Raw genomic sequence first — 21,166 nt, forward strand, 5'->3', positions numbered from 1 at the left:
ATTTGGTCTATGCACCGACGGGGCCATGGACTGTTCTGGTTCTGAGAGAGCGAACATGCTCTCCGCAGTGCATAGTTTTTGAGCATGCACGCCTCGGACCCTCAGAGGCAGTCTACTACGCCTGAGCATCCGCCTCCAGCAGGCGTACACCCTCACAAATTATGCACATGTCCACTCTGCTGTCACAATTATAGTCTACTAGACTGTGGGCCCGATTCTAATGCATCGGGTATTCTAGAATATGCATGTCCCCGTAGTATGTGATTCGCGGCAGACTGTGCCCGTCGCTGATTGGTCGAGGCAACCTTTATGACATCATCGTCACCATGGCAACCATTATGACATCTACGTCGATACTGTGCCCGTCGCTGATTGGTCGAGGCCTGGCAGCCTCGACCAATCAGAGACGCGGGATTTCCATTGTGACATCATCGTCGCCATGCTGTGCCCGTCTCTGATTGGTCGAGGCCTGGCGGCCTCGACCAATCAGAGACGCGGGATTTCCAGGACAGACAGACAGACAGAAAGACAGACAGACGGAAAAACCCTTAGACAATTATATATAGACTAGACTGTGGCCCGATTCTAATGCATCGGGTATTCTAGAATATGCATGTCCCTGCAGTATATGGACAATGATGATTCCAGAATTCGCGGCAGACTGTGCCCGTCGCTGATTGGTCGAGGCAACCTTTATGACATCATCGTCGCCATGGCAACCATTATGACATCTACATCGATACTCTGCCCGTCGCTGATTGGTCGAGGCCTGGCGGCCTCGACCAATCAGAGACGCGGGATTTCCAGGACAGACAGACAGACGGAAAAACCCTTAGACAATTATATATATAGATGGCCCTGTCGCCCATACGTCAGCATCCCGTTTTGTGGGGGGTTCGTACGTACGCCCTGTCGGGTCCACCAAGCATGTACTAAGCCCAATGTGAAAGCACACTAATAACGACAGTTTTACAAATCACAAATCTCCACCATTAATTTTAAAATATGCGACAATAGTGAGCAGATGTTAACAGTGTGGAAAAGACAAACAGCAATTGTGCCGTTTCCATAAGGACACCATTTGTTTTTATTTTATGGTGGTGGGGGTGAATTGGCCTCATTTATGAAAACGTCGTAAGAGAAATAACAAACAGAAAACTGAAGATGAAAGCTGCAGTGTCACAGTTTGCTACTGATAAGTTGTTTTTGTTTATAGCTGACTTTTCAGAAATTTTAAGCCAAATTGTGAAATCTATTAAAAATAAATAATAAACGCCACACTGTCTGTTACTCATGAAAAGCAATTTTTAAAAAAAACTATAAAAAATTTAAAACTGCAAAGTAATTGGTTGCTATGTGCAACCCCAAAAAGTGTTTGTTTTTTTTCAGGAAGATTTCAGGAGTTAATCATTCTTAGTAGTCGATCAAGGCCGTTGTGTCACTTTTCCCACGCACTTCTACTATTATGGGATTATCGAAAAGCTGTGAAATTTTAATTTACTTGTTTTAGCAGAGTTCATGAAAACCTAGCCCTGGCCTTTTCCATACAAGTCTGCAAATTTTGTAAGTCAGATCATATTCTTTAGACGTGCGTTTCTCAACTCCTGTCTTCGAGTACCTTCAGCAGGTCACGTATTCATACTGCACTCGTGAAGTAAAATCCTGGGCCTCAAAACAGCCATAAAAGTGTTTTCTACGGGATATTCTCAAGATTGTGCGTTTTCAAGTATCCATGTTGGGGGGATCTTGAAGATTGAAGGTAACAAACAATGCCCTTAGGCAGCCCTTAAAAAACCCCGTCCCTCCCCTTTTCATAAGTATCTTAGCATCTGTAAGGCCCATTCACACATCCTGATATTTCTGGTACTGGAAAAACAAGTACCGCTGCTATCAGTCTCCGTATGTACAATCCGTGTGACATGTACTGGAATAAAATGCAGAACAGAAATGACAGCTGTTTAGGTGTTTGATAGATTGATATGGGGTAGATAGAAAGATAGGTATCTGTGAGATACAGAATTAGTCCTGTGTGTGTGCAGTTTATTGTACATGTATTTAGCTAATAAATGAAAAAAAATGACGTGGCGTCCACCCTCCTATTTTTTGATAACCAGTCAAAGTAAAGCAGACAGCACCAGGCTCATATTATTAGGTTTGTTATTAGGCCCTACCCAGCCTAAAAACACCGACCAGCAGCCACCCAGAATTAGCACTTCATAGATGCACCAATTCTGGCACTGGCTCTTCCCAATGGCTCTGGTGTGGTGACAATTGGGGTAAAATTACCGCTTTTCACAGGCGATGGGGTAGTGATGACAACAATCATTATCACTGCCGGGTCTTGCTGAGCAGCTCTGATCAGAGTTGTAATTAGTACCCGACGCCTATGAATAGCAGTTACTGTACTGCTATTGACACTCGCTGGAGCCTGATTTGAGGATCATGGACTATGGAGAAGCTTTGTGGGAACATTTTGGCTAATAATTGGTGAACGAGTGAGTGTCTATCGTATTTCAGGTAACCATTTTTTGACTACTTCGGATTTGTTGGATTACAGAAATCCTGCATAAGGTTTTCTAATTTTATTTTTTATATATAAATTGGTGAACGAGGGTGTGGGGGGAGTCTTTATTCAAATAAAGTCTTTTTGTGTGTGTTTTTATTTTTTATTACCAGGTTAGTAATGGAGATGTCTGACACCTCTCCAATACTAACACTAGTGGTTGATGGCATGCTGTGATTTTTTACAAATCACAGCTTTCATCAACACCAACTACCATTACTTGTATTGTCACTGCACCAGAGCAATCAGGAAAAGCAGGGCAGAGCGCCAGAATAGGCATATCTAATAGATGTGCCAATTCTGGGGCGGCTGCGGGCTGGTATTTTTAGGCTAGGAAGGGTACAATAACCAGAGACCCTCCCGGCCTGAGAATATGAGCCTGCAGCTGTATGCTTTACCTTGGCTGGTTATGAAAAAATAAATGAAAAAATGTACTTATTAGCAAAATACATGTAAAGTAAACTACACACGCACGGCATTAATTATATACTTCATGGATAGCTTTCTATATATCTCTATCTTTGTACAGCACCTAACACCTAAACATCTGTCATTTCTATTCGGCATTCTATTCTGGCGCATGTCACACCAATAGCAAAGATATGTCACACTTTATGTCATCCATGTACATGTGTGAGGACATATTGACATCTGTGCTGCCAGAAAAAAAATGGATATATCCACGTGTGGGCCACACTCACACATGGACATGTGCGCAGCCCCGTAGATTATAATGTGTGTCTCCAATACATGTGAGAAGTGTCACCACACTTCTTAGAAACATTGACAGTGTGAAGGGGGCCTAAGACACAGCTCACTGACGTATTAAGGTCCCAATCTTGCTTGAGTAGCAACCCAGAGTACAGAAAAAAAGGTAGTTTTGGCTAATGTCATCCAAAGTTAGCATTTCAGGCAGTTTTGAAGCTATGCCATGTTGGTATGTATGCCAATAGTCAGCTAGTTAGAAACCTCAGCTAGGTGAGACCATATTGAGTGGAGTATCGGATACACTACCCTCAATCTAACCCTAACTTCTGTAGAACATGGGTACTTGACGGATTACAAATAAAACAAGCTCTCAATATTTCAACATGTCCATCGAATAGACAGATGAAGTGCCATTACTAAGCAGCGCTTTTCCGGTTATATATAGGTATGTTCAGGCATAGATTTTTTTTATTGCCTGAAAACGCAAGCTATGGACAAAAAAAAAATAAATACAGCGTAAATGACACCTTTTTTTGGCAGATCTTAATTCATTTCTGGTGATAAGCCACATTGATCTTTATGGGAACCCCATTTTGTTTCCACAGGTAAAAAAAAAAAAAAAAAGCACCCTGTGAATGAAATGTTCAAAATTTCATTTTGTAAAAAGATGCCCTTTACTGCACAAAAATAGCCGCTGTATGTGAACAGTGTACTAGAATCCTGAATAAAGCAGTAACAGAATGAAGTCATTTAAACATTCATATTTGCAGTTGTTTTAGGCTACAAATCATGAATGTGAATAGTTACAATACATTAAGAAGTTCTGCTGTCCTAGGGTTAGGGTAAGTTCACACAGGGCATTTTTTCTGCAGCAAAACCTGATCTTCTTGGCAGGAAAGAAGCTGCGTCAAAAACGCAGGTTTAGGTGCGTTTTTTTCCCTCTTTGTCCATGCTAATGTCCTTGAATTTTCAGCAGCAAATAATGATACCTGCGTTTTTGCTGCGTTTTTTTTCAACACCCATTCAAGTCAATGGGTGAAAAACGCTGAAAAAACGCTGAAAGAAGTGACATGCTATATGTCCAAAAACGCAGCAAAGCACAAAATACTGATCACACAAAAAACCAATGTGTGTGCATGAGATTTCTGAAATCTCAAAGGCTTTGCTGGTCCTGTAAAAAGCAGCTGAAAATTACCATAAAAAAACGCAGCAAAAACGCCCTGTGAGAACTTACCCTTACACTTATGTGAGTAAACCAATACCATATCTCACATTGTTACTACAACGGTAACCACTGTGGACCCCTATAGTTTGGTCACAAGCAGAGTCCAAAAGGGTTATGCTATGTTCTGACCAGTAGCCCATCGTTGGCACGTTCGTACCCTGAGTGTGAGAATCTGATGCGTAACAGCCATAAAAAGTGTGAGGATGTACAAGGACCAGCACATTCGTGAATTCTGGAGAAAGGATGCGTCTTGGTCTTCCTGCCCTTCATATACATGTATATAAAATAAGATATTTATTAACAAATAAGCAAACGTTTTACTTAAATCAGTGTAAAGAAAAAGGGACCACCCTTAAAGGGATTGTCTGATCTAAAATGAAAAGTCTGCAGTCACTCTGTGTAACTGCAGACTTTAGAATTTCCCCAGCGCACATGAATGGCGGTGACGTATGCGAGATGTATACTGCCGGTAGTTGAATTTCCCCAGCGTACATGAATGGTGGTGATGTATGCGAGATGTATACTGCCGGTAGTTGAATTTCCCCAGCGCACATGAATGGCGGTGACGTATGCGAGATGTATACTGCCGGTAGTTGAATTTCCCCAGCGCACATGAATGGCGGTGAGTGTGACGTATGCGATATGTATACTGCCGGTAGTTGAAGTTCCCCAGCGCACATGAATGGCGGTGACGTATGCAATATGTATACTGCCGGTATAACATGTTGTATGGAGTGAGGCCACGCCCACTCAATGGCTTTTGGCCAGGGCGTGCATATCGCATTCATCAGATAATCCTATAAATGTGCCCTGCTGTGTACTGTGTAATGGCCGTGTCTGACCGTACAGGAACATGGTCTGATCATACCGCAGCTCCTGGGCAGGGAGGATATACTGTAAATCAGACAAGTACTATCTGTTAAAAAAATGGATCACACTTGGACCAATGTGATTCAATGGAGCAGTGCAGAATGTACGTTTTTGTATTTTTCCTCCGACTGATTCAGAATTTTAAAAAACTGCTGCAAGCTTGATTTGACTCTGGAAATTGGATGAGACTCGCCCATTCAAGTCTATGGGTGCAAGAGAGAAAAAAAATGATTGCATGTCACAGTACAGAATTACAAATACATTGTACGGTAATTCTGTAACAGACTGCACATGGTCCTGTTTGATTAATAGCCAGATAACACACAGACTGCACACAGATGACAAGTGTGGGCAAGTAGTTGGGGGAAAAAATAAATAAATATATATCTATCGATCCATCTTTCTGGATTAAATTCTGATCGATCTTTTAACAGTCCTGTGAACCAACCCTTACTGTGAGGTAAACAGGAACATTTGATTTAAACACATCCAATTGTGAAAATTACCTTTATTCCAAGCTCTATTCATAAAAATGTACTTTGTTTGTGGGACAACCCCTTTAATGTGGACATAGGCCTCCCTTAACCCAACTGAGCTAATAGAGTTTCCTCTTGGCCACTTCTAGGCTATGTTCCCACATTGAGCCGTTGATGCTTCAGATTTTCTTCACATCTTATTTAAATCAGGCGATTTGCGGCCTTTTATTGCACTTTTTACCATGCATTATTATTGTGTTTCTGACACTGCAGTTTTGGTCTCAGCCCACGACGTCTTAGTGTCCGCCTCCTGCAGGTGTACGCTCCTGAAGAAAGTGCACAGCCGAGCGCACGTTTACTCTGCCGCCACCATTACAGTATATGGCTCATGCGTCCGGACCCTGTTTTGAGGGGGATTTCTCACGCATGCCCTGACGGGGACACAGAATGCAATGCGATAGCACCCTTAGTAGCTAAAAAAACACAAATCAAAAAGTCCCACAAGCACAGGAGATTACTTTTACAGCTGGCCGCTGCATATAAACTAGAACATACGCGTGGTTTTGTTGGTATAAAGAGTACGTCAGATGTGAAAAAGTGTAATGATTTAGCAGTCTAAAATTACAGATATGTGGGAGATATTAAAATCTCCTGGCATACAGCAACCATGCCCCATGTGACCGCCACTGGATAGGAGACTACAGCAGAATGCCGAAAGCACTAGCATGTATGCAGACATATAGCTGCCGCCTGCCGTGTATATGCATCCGCTCACAGCCGGAGACAAGAAGCCTTTGATTTCTTGCAGGGAATACATTCTGTACACATGCATCTATACGAGGTCATTACGTTAGAAAAGCATTTTATACATCCATTTTTGTGCACATTTCTTTGTAAATCAATACTCATCACACCTGCGATATTCTTTCACAGTCTAAGAACACACTGCATAGGGCATTATAGAATATAACAAAAGTGTACCAAAAGATCACTAGTTTTCATTTTCCCACAGCTAAATGTGCGGTCCTACCACAGACAGATTTATAAACAATCCAGGAGAGACTTGACCCTTCTGTAGTTCTTTCCTATGTACGTAGAAAAGGTCACATTGTAGTAAAGACAACAGCCACCCTTTCCCATCTCCGGTACAGGACTGCCAACTTACACGACAGCGTCCTAGTGTATTGTACACGCCGTGTAACCGGCCCAACGGCAGAGACACAAAAGCCTCCATATTTGGAGTCCTAGCCTTCTCCGCCCTGATGCCTATGGAAATTAACCCTGAAATATGTACTAATCCGCACAGTATTTGCCTAGTATTAGCATCCTCCTTTTAGTGTAAGATACGGTCACAATGCTAATAGGTATTTTGACTACAAGTTTAATAACGAGTAACATCACAAGATGAAGATTAGTCGATTGTTATTCTCAGCGACCTTAGGAAAGTCCAGAAATCTTCGGTAAAAACAAAATGCATAGATCCAGTTACCCAGAGAGTAGAAGAAAAGCTTCGCCGTTCACTTCTGAGTCAGCTCAAATTCCTTCAGCTGCTGCCGATACCATTCTGGGGCCTCGGGGCCATTTTTCCCTGCAGAGTTGTGGTCGTAGCCGTACGCCACAGTAAGTTCCTCGTCCTTTTCTACTGCTGCAATGGTTCTGATGCACTTGATCAGCCCAAATCTAGGATGAACAAACCTTAAGAAAGAAGACGACATAGAAATCAAGAAAACATTACAGTTTAGATAGGAAGGTGTGATAACATCTATCTTCACACAGGGGAATGATTATTTTTTTGAAGCTGATAATTTGGAGTCTGCAGCCAAGTGCAAATAGGGACAGACAGAGCTACAACAATAAATGCCAATACTGTAGATATGCAGTCGGTAGCAAGTGTTACAAGTCATCTGGCAATATAGACCCCACCTATCAAATAGGTCACACTCTAAAGGGAATTGGTCAGAACAAGGTATTCATCAGCAATCTGTAATTTATATGTTGCTGTTGTGTATTTTATGCTAGATGTATGCTTTCTTATTAGGTGCAGCACTCATGAGTCAACTCCTATCATTCCTGCCAGTCATTGACTGACAGTTTTCTGCAAATGAACAGTAACAGAGTTGTCAGTCATAAGCACAAACTACCAGATCCTAAATACCGAAGACACCTCACAGAAACTACACCCCAGGGACGTGTAGTACTGAAATCAGCTTGCTTTCAAGTTATCTCTGTATCTTCCAGCACGCAACCTCTGATTCTCCCAAGACCTCTTTTTCTCCTCCACATATACGTTCCTCACCCAATCACCTCCAAGACTTTTCCTCTTGTATCCCTCATCCTCTGGACTTCTGTTCCTCAACACATCCAACTATCCGTCACATTTGGAACATTCAAACGGAACTTGAAACTCCACCTCTTCAGGGAGGCTTACAGCCTACAATGACCCTGCGGCCACCTCACGCCACCAAAGCTGCTGTAACACTAACCCCCACCTTACCGTCTCCTTCCCCCTTATCCTGCACTCTGCAACATTCCCCCTTTACATTTCCTGGGGGGAGTCTTCCTCTCACTTGCACAGCACTGTTAGTATACCTTTCCTCACCCTCCGAGGTCTCTGCCATTGCTCCTTGCATCTAATATTGGCTGCAGCTCTGACGCCACCTCAACAGCCAATCAGTGAGCTCAGAAGCTTTGTGTGTGGCATTACATCTATAAAGGCAGAGCTCAGTAACTGATGTCAATGATACCGTCAATTTCAAATACCTGGAACAGTGGTGGATATTCGGCAGTGGACCCAAAGAGGGTAGATGAAAAAAAAACACTGATTTTCTGGGAGACGACAGCCTATTTAATAGAACAAACATTTATATACAAATTTTCTCCTATAACGGACTTATAGGCCCAGGTCCATTTCATGTGGTATAATACAGAACAATGGCGTATGTGCATTCTCTGTGGTATTTATATCATTTTAGTGCTTACAGATGAACAAGTGTAGTCTGTAGACCAACGCCAGAAGAGCTCTAACCATCAGAGTCAATGAAGACACAGACAAAATATAGGGAAACCCAATCACAACGTGAATTATCTGAAAAATGTAACCTTCACGTGCTCCATTATAATATTCTACTGTCAGCAGACACACAACACAGGACATTCCTGACAAATACTCCCAAAGAACTATAGAATGTGACCCATGAGACTTGTATAAGACAATGAGAACTGTCTGCACATAGCACTACATCAGGTATTAGTTAGAGATCAGATTTTTAATTCAGCTACCTTATATTTAATGTATGTAAGCCCCTTAAGACCAAGTTTCATCTAGTTCTACATCTCCAGTAACTTAAGAGTATTGTACTCACGTGTCATAAATACAGTTAGGAGAAAAAGCGTGGTTGGCCTTATGTCCCAAAGATGCAGAATATTTGGTAGTAATGTTGTAGGGATCTGGTACATCAATTACAGTTTCATCGTCTAAGGAAATTGTGTTGCCATTTAACGACCAGTCTCTGCTGTCCACCTAGTGGTTAAATCAGAAAGGGTACATGATTCTTCATATTTCTGGGAAGGGGAGGTAAAGTACACAATTCGGCTCAAACCTTATGGAGAATCCTTGTTTTTATTCTACCAGTGTACTAGATACCATAATTAGGCAGAGTACCTAATATTAACAATGCCAGCTTATCAAAGGGAACCTGACAGATGGCACACACTGGCCGATCCATGGGCAGCATGCATTTGATGCTGGCTGCTTTATTTTAGCTCCAGTGGCATTACAAAAAGGAAAATGGGCAGATTCAAAAGTTTGGGCACTCTGCGCGGTTATTACCTAGTAGCATTCCCTATTGAAAGTATCATAGCTTGTAAACGCTTTTTGTAGCCAGTCAAAAGGCTTCCAATTCTTGTACAAAAATGTAAAGTGCTGCAAAATATGTTGGTGCCATAGAAATATTATTATTATTAGTTTGAAGGAATTTCATCCATTGTTCCTTGGAAAATTCTTCCAGTTGTGTGAGATTCCTGGGTGGTCTTGCTTGCACTGCTATTTTGAGGTCTAGCCACAGATTTTCAATGATGTTCAGATCAGGGGACTCTGAGGGCAATTGTACAACCTTCAGCTTGTGCCCTTTGAGGTACCGGTAGTCTATTGTGGATTTTGAAGTGTGTTTAGGATCTTTATTAGTGATGCACGACAGTGCTTGGATATCGTGTTGTTAGAGAGCCGCAACACATGCAGGGATTGCATGTTTGTTAGAACATAAAACACGCAGCTGCAGGGACTCGAACATACAGTGCCAGCAAAAAAAACAATCTTTACAAATTCAGCAAAACCACAAAATCTTAACATTCAAGTGTTTTATTGTGGATATTTTATTTCAATAAGTATTTTGTTAAAAATTAATTAGTATTTACATTTTGCTAAGCCAGTTTTGCTACTAGACAGTTTTTGATCATCTCCCCCATTGTGTGCACTTTTAAAGAAGTAAAATCAGGATGTGGATTTTACATGTAAAGTTTTATTTTGCAGCACAAGTATGAAGATTTTTTTGCTAGCACTGTATTATTCGAACACACCCAAGATACTCAGATAACTCGTTATCTGAGCACATTCGCTCATTACTAATCATCCATTTGTAGAAACCATCCTCTTTTCAACGTCAGCTTGCATCAAGAATTTGTTGAAATTTCATTGAATCCATTCTTCCCTCTACCTGTGAAATATTCCCCATGCAATTGGATGCAACACAACCCCAAAGCATGATTGATCCACCGCGACAAGCCCGCCCTTGGGCATGAGAATCTCAATAACTGAAAACTACAGATAAAGATTAAACAACAACCACAAAACGGATTTCATCAACCAAGGTAACAGTTTAATCAGTATAACGGCGCCAACCTGGCACTGTCTGTAGGTTACTCAGCATAATCCTTCTGACAGGTTCCCTTTAACTACCTCATCGGTACACAGGAATGGTTTCTAAAGTGAATCAGGCTTGTTTAGATGTTCTTTTGCACACGTCTGATGCTGAATTTTATGGTGAGAGGTTTTCTTCTGATGACTCTTCCATGAAGGCAATATTTGTGATGGTGTCTCTGAACAGTAAAACAATGTGCATCATCCAGGGTCTACAAAATCTTTCTGCAGGTCTTTTGCAGTCAAGCAGGGGTTTATATTTGTCTCTCTAGCAATCCTACAAGCAGATCTCATTAACATGTTGCTTTGTCTTCCAGACCTTAGCTTGACCTCCGCTGTTCCCGTTGACTGCCATTTCTTAATTACATTTCAAACTGAGGAAAGGGCAACTTGAAAACGCTTTGCTATCTTCTTATAGCCTTCTGCTTTGTGGGCCTCCACCATTTTCAGAGTGTTAGGCAGAACTCATTGCTGCTATTGTTTGGCACAAGGTTAAAGGAGGCTGAGTTTTTGCATCACCTGGCCTTTCTTAACGATGAAAGTGAAAAAGCCATAACTCTAACAGGCAAATTAAAGTCTGAAACCATGGTCAAAGTTAAATGAGCACACAAATCTCCAAGGTTGCCCAAACTTTATCGGACCATTTTCCTTTTTGTAATTTTTTAAAATGTAAGGGATGAAAAAATAAATAAATATATATATTAGATGGTGGCCCGATTCTAACGCATCGTGTATTCTAGAATATGTATGTATGTATATAGCAGCCACATAGTATATAGCACAGGCCACGTAGTATATAGGATCCATTTAGTATATAGCAGACAAATAGTACGTGGCCTGTGCTATATACTATGTGGCTGCTATATACATACATATTGTAGAATACCCGATGCGTTAATACAGGCCACGCAATATAAAACAGTGGCCACACAGTATATAACACAGCGCAAACAGTATATAACACAGCCCACGTACTATATAACCAGCCCACGTACTATATAACACAGCCCACGTACTATATAACACAGCCCACGTACTATATAACCAGCCCACGTACTATATAACACAGCCCACGTACTATATAACACAGCCCACGTACTATATAACACAGCCCACGTACTACATAACCAGCCCACGTACTATATAACACAGCCCACGTACTATATAACACAGCCCACGTACTATATAACACAGCCCACGCAGAATATAGCAGCCACGCAGTATATAACACAGGCGACGTAGTATATAACACTGGCCACGTAATATATAGCACAGCCCACGCAGTACAAAACACAGCCCACATAGTATCTAACACTGGCCACGTAGTATATAGCAGCCACGCGGTATATAACACAGCCCACGTAGTATACAGCAGTGTGGGCACATATCCCTGTTTAAAAAAATAATGAAAATAAAAAATAGTTATATACTCACCCGCCAGGATCCAGCGAAGCTCTGGCGATGCGCGCGCGGCTGCCGCCATCTTCCGTTCCCAGGATGCATTGCGAAATTACCCACATTTTAGCGGTCTTGAGAGACCACTAAGTCTTCTGGGTAATTTTGCAATGCATCTCTGGGAACGGAAGACGGCGACAGCCGCGTGCGGCTCGGCGGACTACGGAGGGTGAGAATAGCAGGTTTTTTGTTTTTTTTTTAAATTATTTTTAACATTAGATCTTTTTACTATTGATGCTGCATAGTTAGCATCAATAGTAAAAAGTTGAGGACACACAGGGTTAATAGCAGCGATAACGGAGTGCGTTACCTGCGGCATAACACGGTCCGTTACCGCTGGCATTAACCCTGTGTTAGCGGTGACTGGAGGGGAGTATGTGGGCGCCGGGCACTGACTGCAGGGGAGTAGGGAGGGACTAAACGGACTGTGACCGTTGCTGATTGGTCGCAGCAGCCATGACAGGCAGCTGTCGAGACCAATCAGCGACGCGAGATTTACATTACAGAAGATGCCGACGGAAGTACCCCTTAGACAATTATATATATATATATATATATATATATATATATATATATATATATATATATACACACACTCACTGGCCACTTTATTAGGTACACCTGTCCAACTTCTTGTTAACACTTAATTTCTAATCAGCCAATCACATGGCGGCAACTCAGTGCATTTAGGCATGTAGACATGGTCAAGACAATCTCCTGCAGTTCAAACCGAGCATCAGTATGGGGAAGAAAGGTGATTTGAGTGCCTTTGAACGTGGCATGGTTGTTGGTGCCAGAAGGGCTGGTCTGAGTATTTCAGAAACTGCTGATCTACTGGGATTTTCACGCACAACCATCTCTAGGGTTTACTGAGAATGGTCCGAAAAAGAAAAAAAATCCAGTGAGCGGCAGTTCTGTGGGCGGAAATGCCTTGTTGATGCCAGAGGTCAGAGGAGAATGGGCAGACTGGTTCGAGCTGATAGAAAGGCAACAGTGACTCAAATCGCCACCCGTTACAACCAAGGTAGGCCTAAGAGCATCTCTGAACGCACAGTGCGTCGAACTTTGAGGCAGATGGGCTACAGCAGCAGAAGACCACACCGGGTACCACTCCTTTCAGCTAAGAACAGGAAACTGAGGCTACAATTTGTACAAGCTCATCGAAATTGGACAGTAGAAGATTGGAAAAACGTTGCTTGGTCTGATGAGTCTCGATTTCTGCTGCGACATTCGGATGGTAGGGTCAGAATTTGGCGTAAACAACATGAAAGCATGGATCCATCCTGCCTTGTATGGAGCATCTTTGGGATGTGCAGCCGACAAATCTGCGGCAACTGTGTGATGCCACCATGTCAATATGGACCAAAATCTCTGAGGAATGCTTCCAGCACCTTGTTGAATCTATGCCACGAAGAATTGAGGCAGTTCTGAAGGCAAAAGGGGGTCCAACCCGTTACTAGCATGGTGTACCTAATAAAGTGGCCGGTGAGTGTATATATATATATATATATATATATATATATATATATATATATATATATATATATATATATATATATATATATATATATATATATATATATATATATATAATGTTCCAAATTATTAGGCAAATGACGTTTTTCTCAGATTATCCTAAATGGTCGGTGTAAATGACAGTCAGTCTAATAAAAGTCATCACCCGTTAGATTATACATCGAATTTTATTGAAGAAACCTCCCAATGATAACAGTATAGTATCCGAAATGAATAAGAACTCAGAATGAACTGTTCCAAATTATTAGGCACAGTAGAATTTCTAAACACTTGATATGTTTTAAAGAAATTAAAATGCTCATTTGTTGAATTTCCAGCATTAGGCGGTCACATTCACTGAACAAAAAAGCTATTTAACTCCAAATCATCCTAACAAGCCAAGTTACATGTTAACGTAGGAACCTTTCATTGATATCACCTTCACAATTCTTGTATCCATTGAACTTGTGAGTTTTTGGAGAGTTTCTGCTTGTATTTCTTTGCATGAAGTCAGAATAGCCTCCCAGAGCTGCTGTTTGGATGTGAACTGCCTCCCACCCTCACAGATCTTTTGCTTGATGATACTCCAAAGGTTCTCTATAGGGTTGAGGACAGGGGAAGATGGTGGCCACACCATGAGTTTATCTCCTTTTATGCCCATAGCAGCCAATGACTCAGAGGTATTCTTCACCGCATGAGATGGAGCATTGTCATGCATAAAGATGATTTAGCTCCTGAAGGCACGTTTCTGCTTTTTATACCATGGAAGAAAGTTGTCAGTCAGAAACTCTATATACTTTGCAGAGGTCATTTTCACACTTTCAGGAACCCTAAAGGGCCCTACCAGCTGTTTCCCCATGATTCTGGCCCAAAACATCACTCCTCCACCTCCTTGCTGACGTCGCAGCCTTGTTAGGACATGGTGGCCATCCACCAACCATCCACTACTCTATTCATCAGGACCATCCAGGGTTGCTCGACACTCATCAGTAAAGACTGTTTGAAAATTAGTCTTCATGTATCTCTGGGCCCACTACAACCGTTTCTGCTTGTGAACACTATTTAGGGGTGGCCGAATAGTAGGTTTATGCACCACAGCAAGCCTTTGAAGGATCCTACACCTTGAGATTTGAGGGACTCCAGAGGCACCAGCAGCTTCAAATAGCTGTTTGCTGCTTTGTAATGGTATTTTCGCTGCTGCTCTCTTAATCCGATGAATTTGTCTGGCAGAAACCTTCCTCATTATGCCTTTATCAGCATGAACTCTGTCTGTGCTCTGTTTCAGTCACAAATCTCTTCACAGTTTGATGATCACTCCTAAGATTACGTGAAATATCTAATGTTTTCATGCCTTGTCCAAGGCCTTGCACTATTTAACACTTTTCAGCAGCAGAAAGATCCTTTTTATCTTCCATATTGTTTGAAACCTGTGGCCTGCTTAATAATGTGGAACATCATTTTTAGGCCGGTTTCACACGTCAGTGGCTCCGGTACGTGAGGTGACAGTTTCCTCCCGTACCGGAGACACTGACACACGTAGACCCATAAAAATCAATGCATCTGTTCAGATGTCATTGATTTTGTGCGGACCGTGTGCGGACCGTGTCTCCGTGTGCCAAACACGGAGACATGTCAGTGTTCGTGGGAGCGCACGGATTACACGGACCCAATAGAGTCAATGGGTCCGTGTAAAACACGGACCTCACACGGACATTCTCCGTCTGGGGTCTGTGTGCGTGCCGGAGACAGCGCTACAGTAAGCGCTGTCCCCCCCACATGGTGCTGAAGCCGCCATTCATATGTTCCCTGTAGCACCGTTTGCTACAGAGAAAATATGAATGATAGTGTTTAAAATAAAGATCCATGTGTCCGCCGCCCCCCCACCCCCTGTGCGCCCCCCCCGCTGGTCAGAAAATACTTATCCGGGTCCCCCGTCGGCTGTCGCTCCTTCCTGGTCTGGCCGCGCCTCCTACTGTATGCGGCCGATTACACTCATGAATATGTGGCTCCACCTCCAATAGGGGCGGAGCCGCCTATTCATGAGTGTAAATGAGCGGCCCCACGTGACCGCATACAGTAAGCCGCGGCCAGACCAGGAAGGAGCGACTGCCGACGGGGGATCCGGGTGAGTATTTTCTGACCAGCGGGGGGGGCGCACAGGGGGTGGGGGGGCGGCGGACACATGGATCTTTATTTTAAACACTATTCTTCATATTTTCCCTGCAGCAAACGTTGCTGCAGGGATGATATGAATCGCAGCTTCAGCACCATGCAGAGTGGGTACCACACGCTCCGTGTGGTACCCACTCGCCATACGGGCGGCACACGTGTGCCGCAGGTATGGCCTCCGTGAGTTCCCAGGCACACGGACACGGATAACTCCGGTACCGATTTATTCCGGTACCGGAATTATCTGGACGTGTGGGTCAGCCCTTAAGAAGTTTTCCTTTAATTTGAATCACCTGGAAAAGTAATTATCACATGTGTTTAAGATTGATTTCAGTGATCCATTGAGCCCTGAGACACAATACCATCCACGAGTTTATTTGAAAAACAAAACAATTACCGTATATACTCGAGTATAAGCCGACCCGAGTATAAGCCGACCCCCCTAATTTTGCCACAAAAAACTGGGAAAACTTATTGACTCGAATATAAGCCTAGGGTGGAAAATACAGCAGCTACCGGTGAATTTCAAAAATAAAAATAGATGCTCCATACCGTTCATTATTGCCCCAAAGGAGGTTCCATATAAAGCTGTGCCATATATAATGCTCCATACCGTTGATTATTGCCCCATAGATGCTCCATATATAGCTGTGCCATATAGAATGCTCTGCACCGTTCATTATGGCCCCCATAGATGCTCCATATAAAGCAGTGCCATATATACAATGCTCTGCACCATTCATTATTGCCCCATAGATGCTCCATATAAAGCAGTGCCATATATGCTCTGCACCGTTCATTATTGCCCCATAGATGCTCCTTATAAAGCAGTGCCATATATGCTCTGCACTGTTCATTATGGACCCATAGATGCTCCATATAAAGCAGTGCCATATATGCTCTGCACTGTTCATTGTTGCCCCATAGATGTGCCATATAAATCTGTGCCTTATATAGTGCTCTGCACCGTTGCCCCATAGATGTGCCATATAAATCTGTGCCATATATAATGCTCTGCACCGTTGCCCCATAGATACTCCACATAAATCTGTGCCATATATAACGCTGCTGCTGCAATAAAAAAAAAAACAAAACACATACTCACCTCTCTTGCTTGCAGCTCCTCAGCGTCCCGTCCCGGCGTCTCTCTGCACTGACTGATCAGGCAGAGGGCGGCACGCACACTATATGCGTCATCGCACCCTCTGACCTGAACAGTCAGAACAAGAGGACGCGAAGACAGAGCGGCGCCCGGCGGTTGGAACGTGGACAGGTGAATATAAAATACTCACCTAGTCCCGGCGCTCCTGGCGCTCCCCCTGCCTGTCACACTGTCTCCGGGTGCCGCAGCTCTTCCTCTATCAGCGGTCACCGGCACCGCTGATTAGAGAAATGAATTTGCGGCTCCGCCCCTATGGGAGTGCAGTCCATAATCATTTCTCTAATGAGCGGTCCCACATGACCGCTGAACAGGGGAAGAGCTGCGGCACCCGGAGACCGTGGGACGGGCAGGGGGAGCGCTAGGAGCGCCGGGACTAGGTGAGTATGCGACACGCTCTCTCCCCCTCACCCGCCGACCCTGCCGCCGACCGTGACTCGAGTATAAGGCGAGAGGGGCACTTTCAGCCCAAAAATTTGGGCTGAAAATCTCGGCTTATACTCGAGTATATACGGTAAATCTTTATGACACTTAAATCCAATTTGCATAATAATTTGGAACACAGTGTGTGTGTATATATATATATATATATATATATATATATATATATATATATATATATATATATATATATATATATATATATATATATATATATACACACACTCACTGGCCACTTTATTAGGTACACCTGTCCAACTTCTTGTTAACACTTAATTTCTAATCAGCCAATCACATGGCGGCAACTCAGTGCATTTAGGCATGTAGACATGGTCAAGACAATCTCCTGCAGTTCAAACCGAGCATCAGTATGGGGAAGAAAGGTGATTTGAGTGCCTTTGAACGTGGCATGGTTGTTGGTGCCAGAAGGGCTGGTCTGAGTATTTCAGAAACTGCTGATCTACTGGGATTTTCACGCACAACCATCTCTAGGGTTTACAGAGAATGGTCCGAAAAAGAAAAAAAATCCAGTGAGCGGCAGTTCTGTGGGCGAAAATGCCTTGTTGATGCCAGAGGTCAGAGGAGAATGGGCAGACTGGTTCGAGCTGATAGAAAGGCAACAGTGACTCAAATCGCCACCCGTTACAACCAAGGTAGGCCTAAGAGCATCTCTGAACGCACAGTGCGTCGAACTTTGAGGCAGATGGGCTACAGCAGCAGAAGACCACACCGGGTACCACTCCTTTCAGCTAAGAACAGGAAACTGAGGCTACAATTTGTACAAGCTCATCGAAATTGGACAGTAGAAGATTGGAAAAACGTTGCTTGGTCTGATGAGTCTCGATTTCTGCTGCGACATTCGGATGGTAGGGTCAGAATTTGGCGTAAACAACATGAAAGCATGGATCCATCCTGCCTTGTATGGAGCATCTTTGGGATGTGCAGCCGACAAATCTGCGGCAACTGTGTGATGCCATCATGTCAATATGGACCAAAATCTCTGAGGAATGCTTCCAGCACCTTGTTGAATCTATGCCATGAAGAATTGAGGCAGTTCTGAAGGCAAAAGGGGGTCCAACCTGTTACTAGCATGGTGTACCTAATAAAGTGGCCGGTGAGTGTATGTGTATATATATATATATATATATATATATATATATATATATATATATATATAACATTTTTTGCCTAAAATACAAAGGATATGTGTCATCTTTAACATTAGGCCTTTTAGAGATCATTTAATCTTCAACTTGCTTAACAGTTCACAACATTAATTTTGACCAGGGGTGCCCAAACTTTACATGCCACTGTATATATGTTTAATTCGGAAGTGCTGCGGGTTCTCCCCGCCCGCTGACCTGAATTGGCAGGTCTCTCCTTGCGTGCGTGTATAGGGAGAAACCTGTTACTCAAGGGCAGTGGGTGGGGGAGGCCGCTGGTGACCAGCCTGTCTGACTAGTCTCCCATGTGGCTCAGTCCCCAGCGGCTATTAAACTATGTTTTTCTCTGAAAAGCGGCAATGTTTTAGAATTAAACATATACTCTATGGTTGATGATATACAGCCAGCGCCTGATACATGCTGCCTGTGGATTACTGGTGGGGTTCCCTTTGTTCCCTTTTAATTGCCATGATAAGGTTATATTGTAGATTTTATGTTTGGAGATACTACTGCACCTCTTCTTCCTAAATGGATCCAAAACCAGATTAGAAGAGTGTAACCAGACATACGAAAAAGTGATGTTTGATTGATAATCCAAAGAGATAGCAGTGTGGCTGAATTCACACTGCAGCTACCCAGAGCATCCAAACATGTCCATAGCACCCCAGTCATTCAATAAGGCAATATAAGGCTATGTTCACAAGTTTCATTTTTGCTAAGTTTTTACAGCAGGAAAACTTGCTCTCTTGGCAGTAAAGAAGCATCTTACAAAAAGCAGATTCTGCTGCGTATTTGCACTTAGTCTTTACTTTCATGGGTGAAAAAATGCTGCAAAAACACTGAAAGTAGTGACATTCTGCAGTTCTAAAAAAAAAAAAAAATACAGCAGTTTTCCAAATCAGTCAGGAAAAAAAAAACAATGTGTGTGCATGAGATTTCTGAAATCTCATAGCTTTTGTTGGTACTGTAAAACGCAGCTTAAATTTTGCAGCAAAAACGCAACGTGTGAACATAGGCCTAGAGGTTCTGATAGGCCTCTATTGGGCAGGTATACCCCTTTCATTTGGTTGGAATAGATTACCATAATCTGCTGCAGTATAAAACATTTCCTGCAAGGCTTACATGTTTCTAACATGGGAAGCAGTGGGTGAGGTCCAGCATAGCTTGCGTTAGTTTCTTAAGTCTTACCTCTTGATGTGTAATCCGCACACCATTATAGAAGGACATCACAGTACGAGGACCTGTGCTTATATTAGCGTAGAGACCTTCTCCAGCATTAGAAATCAAAGAAACAGCTACGTACACTCTAGGGAAGAGAAGAAAAGATGCAAGTCCAGAGATAGTCATCAGACGGCAATTACAAGAGACGGAACAGGAACCCAGAAAATGGCTCCCTAATAGCAGAATATGGAAAGAAGAGTCCTCGGTAGGAACAAACCGAGCAGCAGCTTGGAGCCACCCATTCCACCTCCTATCAAGAGGAACAAACCTTCACATGTATGGCACTATAACCAATATATCATGTCTGCAGGCACCAATCTCTACAGAAAATGTGGCAAATAGACTATAAAAATATGCAGTATATCTTAAGACATAAAAGAGTGGACGCCCCCCCTTTGAAGAATACGAAGGGGGTCGCATGATAACACAGCCCTCTCCCCACATACATATGATTAAAACGATGGGATTCACTATTTGGAGGAAGTTATAGCAGGTCTGAAAATGCGGTTGTTTTTCCTGAAAGAGTTAATTTATTCAGTAAGCTGCGCTGAAGCGTGAGCAGGTTATTTCTGGTTTTATCTGGTTTTATTCCCGCACTTTCTGTGGTTTTTGATTGGTCCATAAGGAAAGTGCGGGAAGAATTTATCCTATATATTCAGCTGTTCCATCAGCTGTCTCTCAGTCACCTGATGAAGACAGAAGACAGCTGATGGATTCCCTCCTACAGCACCTGATCCAGAGGGCGGAGGCGGAGGGCGGCGCCGAATGGCTGCGGAGTTGCCTGGCTATGAGACCGGCTATAAAACCTACCTCTGATATAGAGGTGCCGGCTTCTCTCGCGCCTAGGCTGTCTCCCTCCCCTCGGCGGGACGAACCACCTTCAACACCGGCGAGGTCAAGCCAGAATTCCGGGAGGAATCGCAGGGCCAGAGTGGTGTACTCCCCGTCACCACCATCTTCGCTAGCGCCGGAAAGCACTCTGTTGGCGCGCAGCGGCAGGCGGAAGTCGTTGCGGCGGAAGTCCCGGAGTCCGCCGCGAGATTTGAACAGGAGCCAGCCGACACCTCACCTCCAAGCGCCGGATGCTGCAGCTACGTCCGGCGCATCTCAATGGGAGGATCTGGACGAGCCTTCAGCGCCGGCGGCCACATCAGAAGCCCCTTCTCATCGCTTTAGCTGTGTGGGCTCTGCAGCAGCACAGGGAGTGTGGGTGAATCCAGAGAGTGGCACCGGTGAGCTGTTAGTCCAGAGCTCCCCAGCTGCTGCGTCCACCGCCGCGAGATCCT

At 43.4% G+C, this 21,166-nt stretch overlaps 1 protein-coding gene across 2 annotated transcripts in view; it reads right to left on the reverse strand.

Moving 5' to 3' along the window:
* Nucleotides 1–7,095: 7,095 nt before the first annotated feature.
* SETD7 (SET domain containing 7, histone lysine methyltransferase) overlaps nucleotides 7,096–21,166 on the reverse strand; it is a 77,968-nt gene continuing 63,897 nt past the window's right edge. For both annotated transcript variants that reach the window (XM_077279209.1, XM_077279208.1), the window contains 3 exons: nucleotides 19,848–19,965; nucleotides 9,205–9,362; nucleotides 7,096–7,537 (listed from right to left, as the gene is read on the reverse strand). In XM_077279209.1, coding sequence (XP_077135324.1) covers nucleotides 7,360–7,537; nucleotides 9,205–9,362; nucleotides 19,848–19,965 — 454 coding nt within the window. In that variant the 3' untranslated portion in view covers nucleotides 7,096–7,359. The remainder of the gene's footprint in view (nucleotides 7,538–9,204; nucleotides 9,363–19,847; nucleotides 19,966–21,166) is intronic.

The sequence above is a fragment of the Ranitomeya variabilis genome, chromosome 1 (genome assembly GCF_051348905.1).
Source record: "Ranitomeya variabilis isolate aRanVar5 chromosome 1, aRanVar5.hap1, whole genome shotgun sequence".
Lineage (NCBI taxonomy): Eukaryota > Metazoa > Chordata > Amphibia > Anura > Dendrobatidae > Ranitomeya > Ranitomeya variabilis.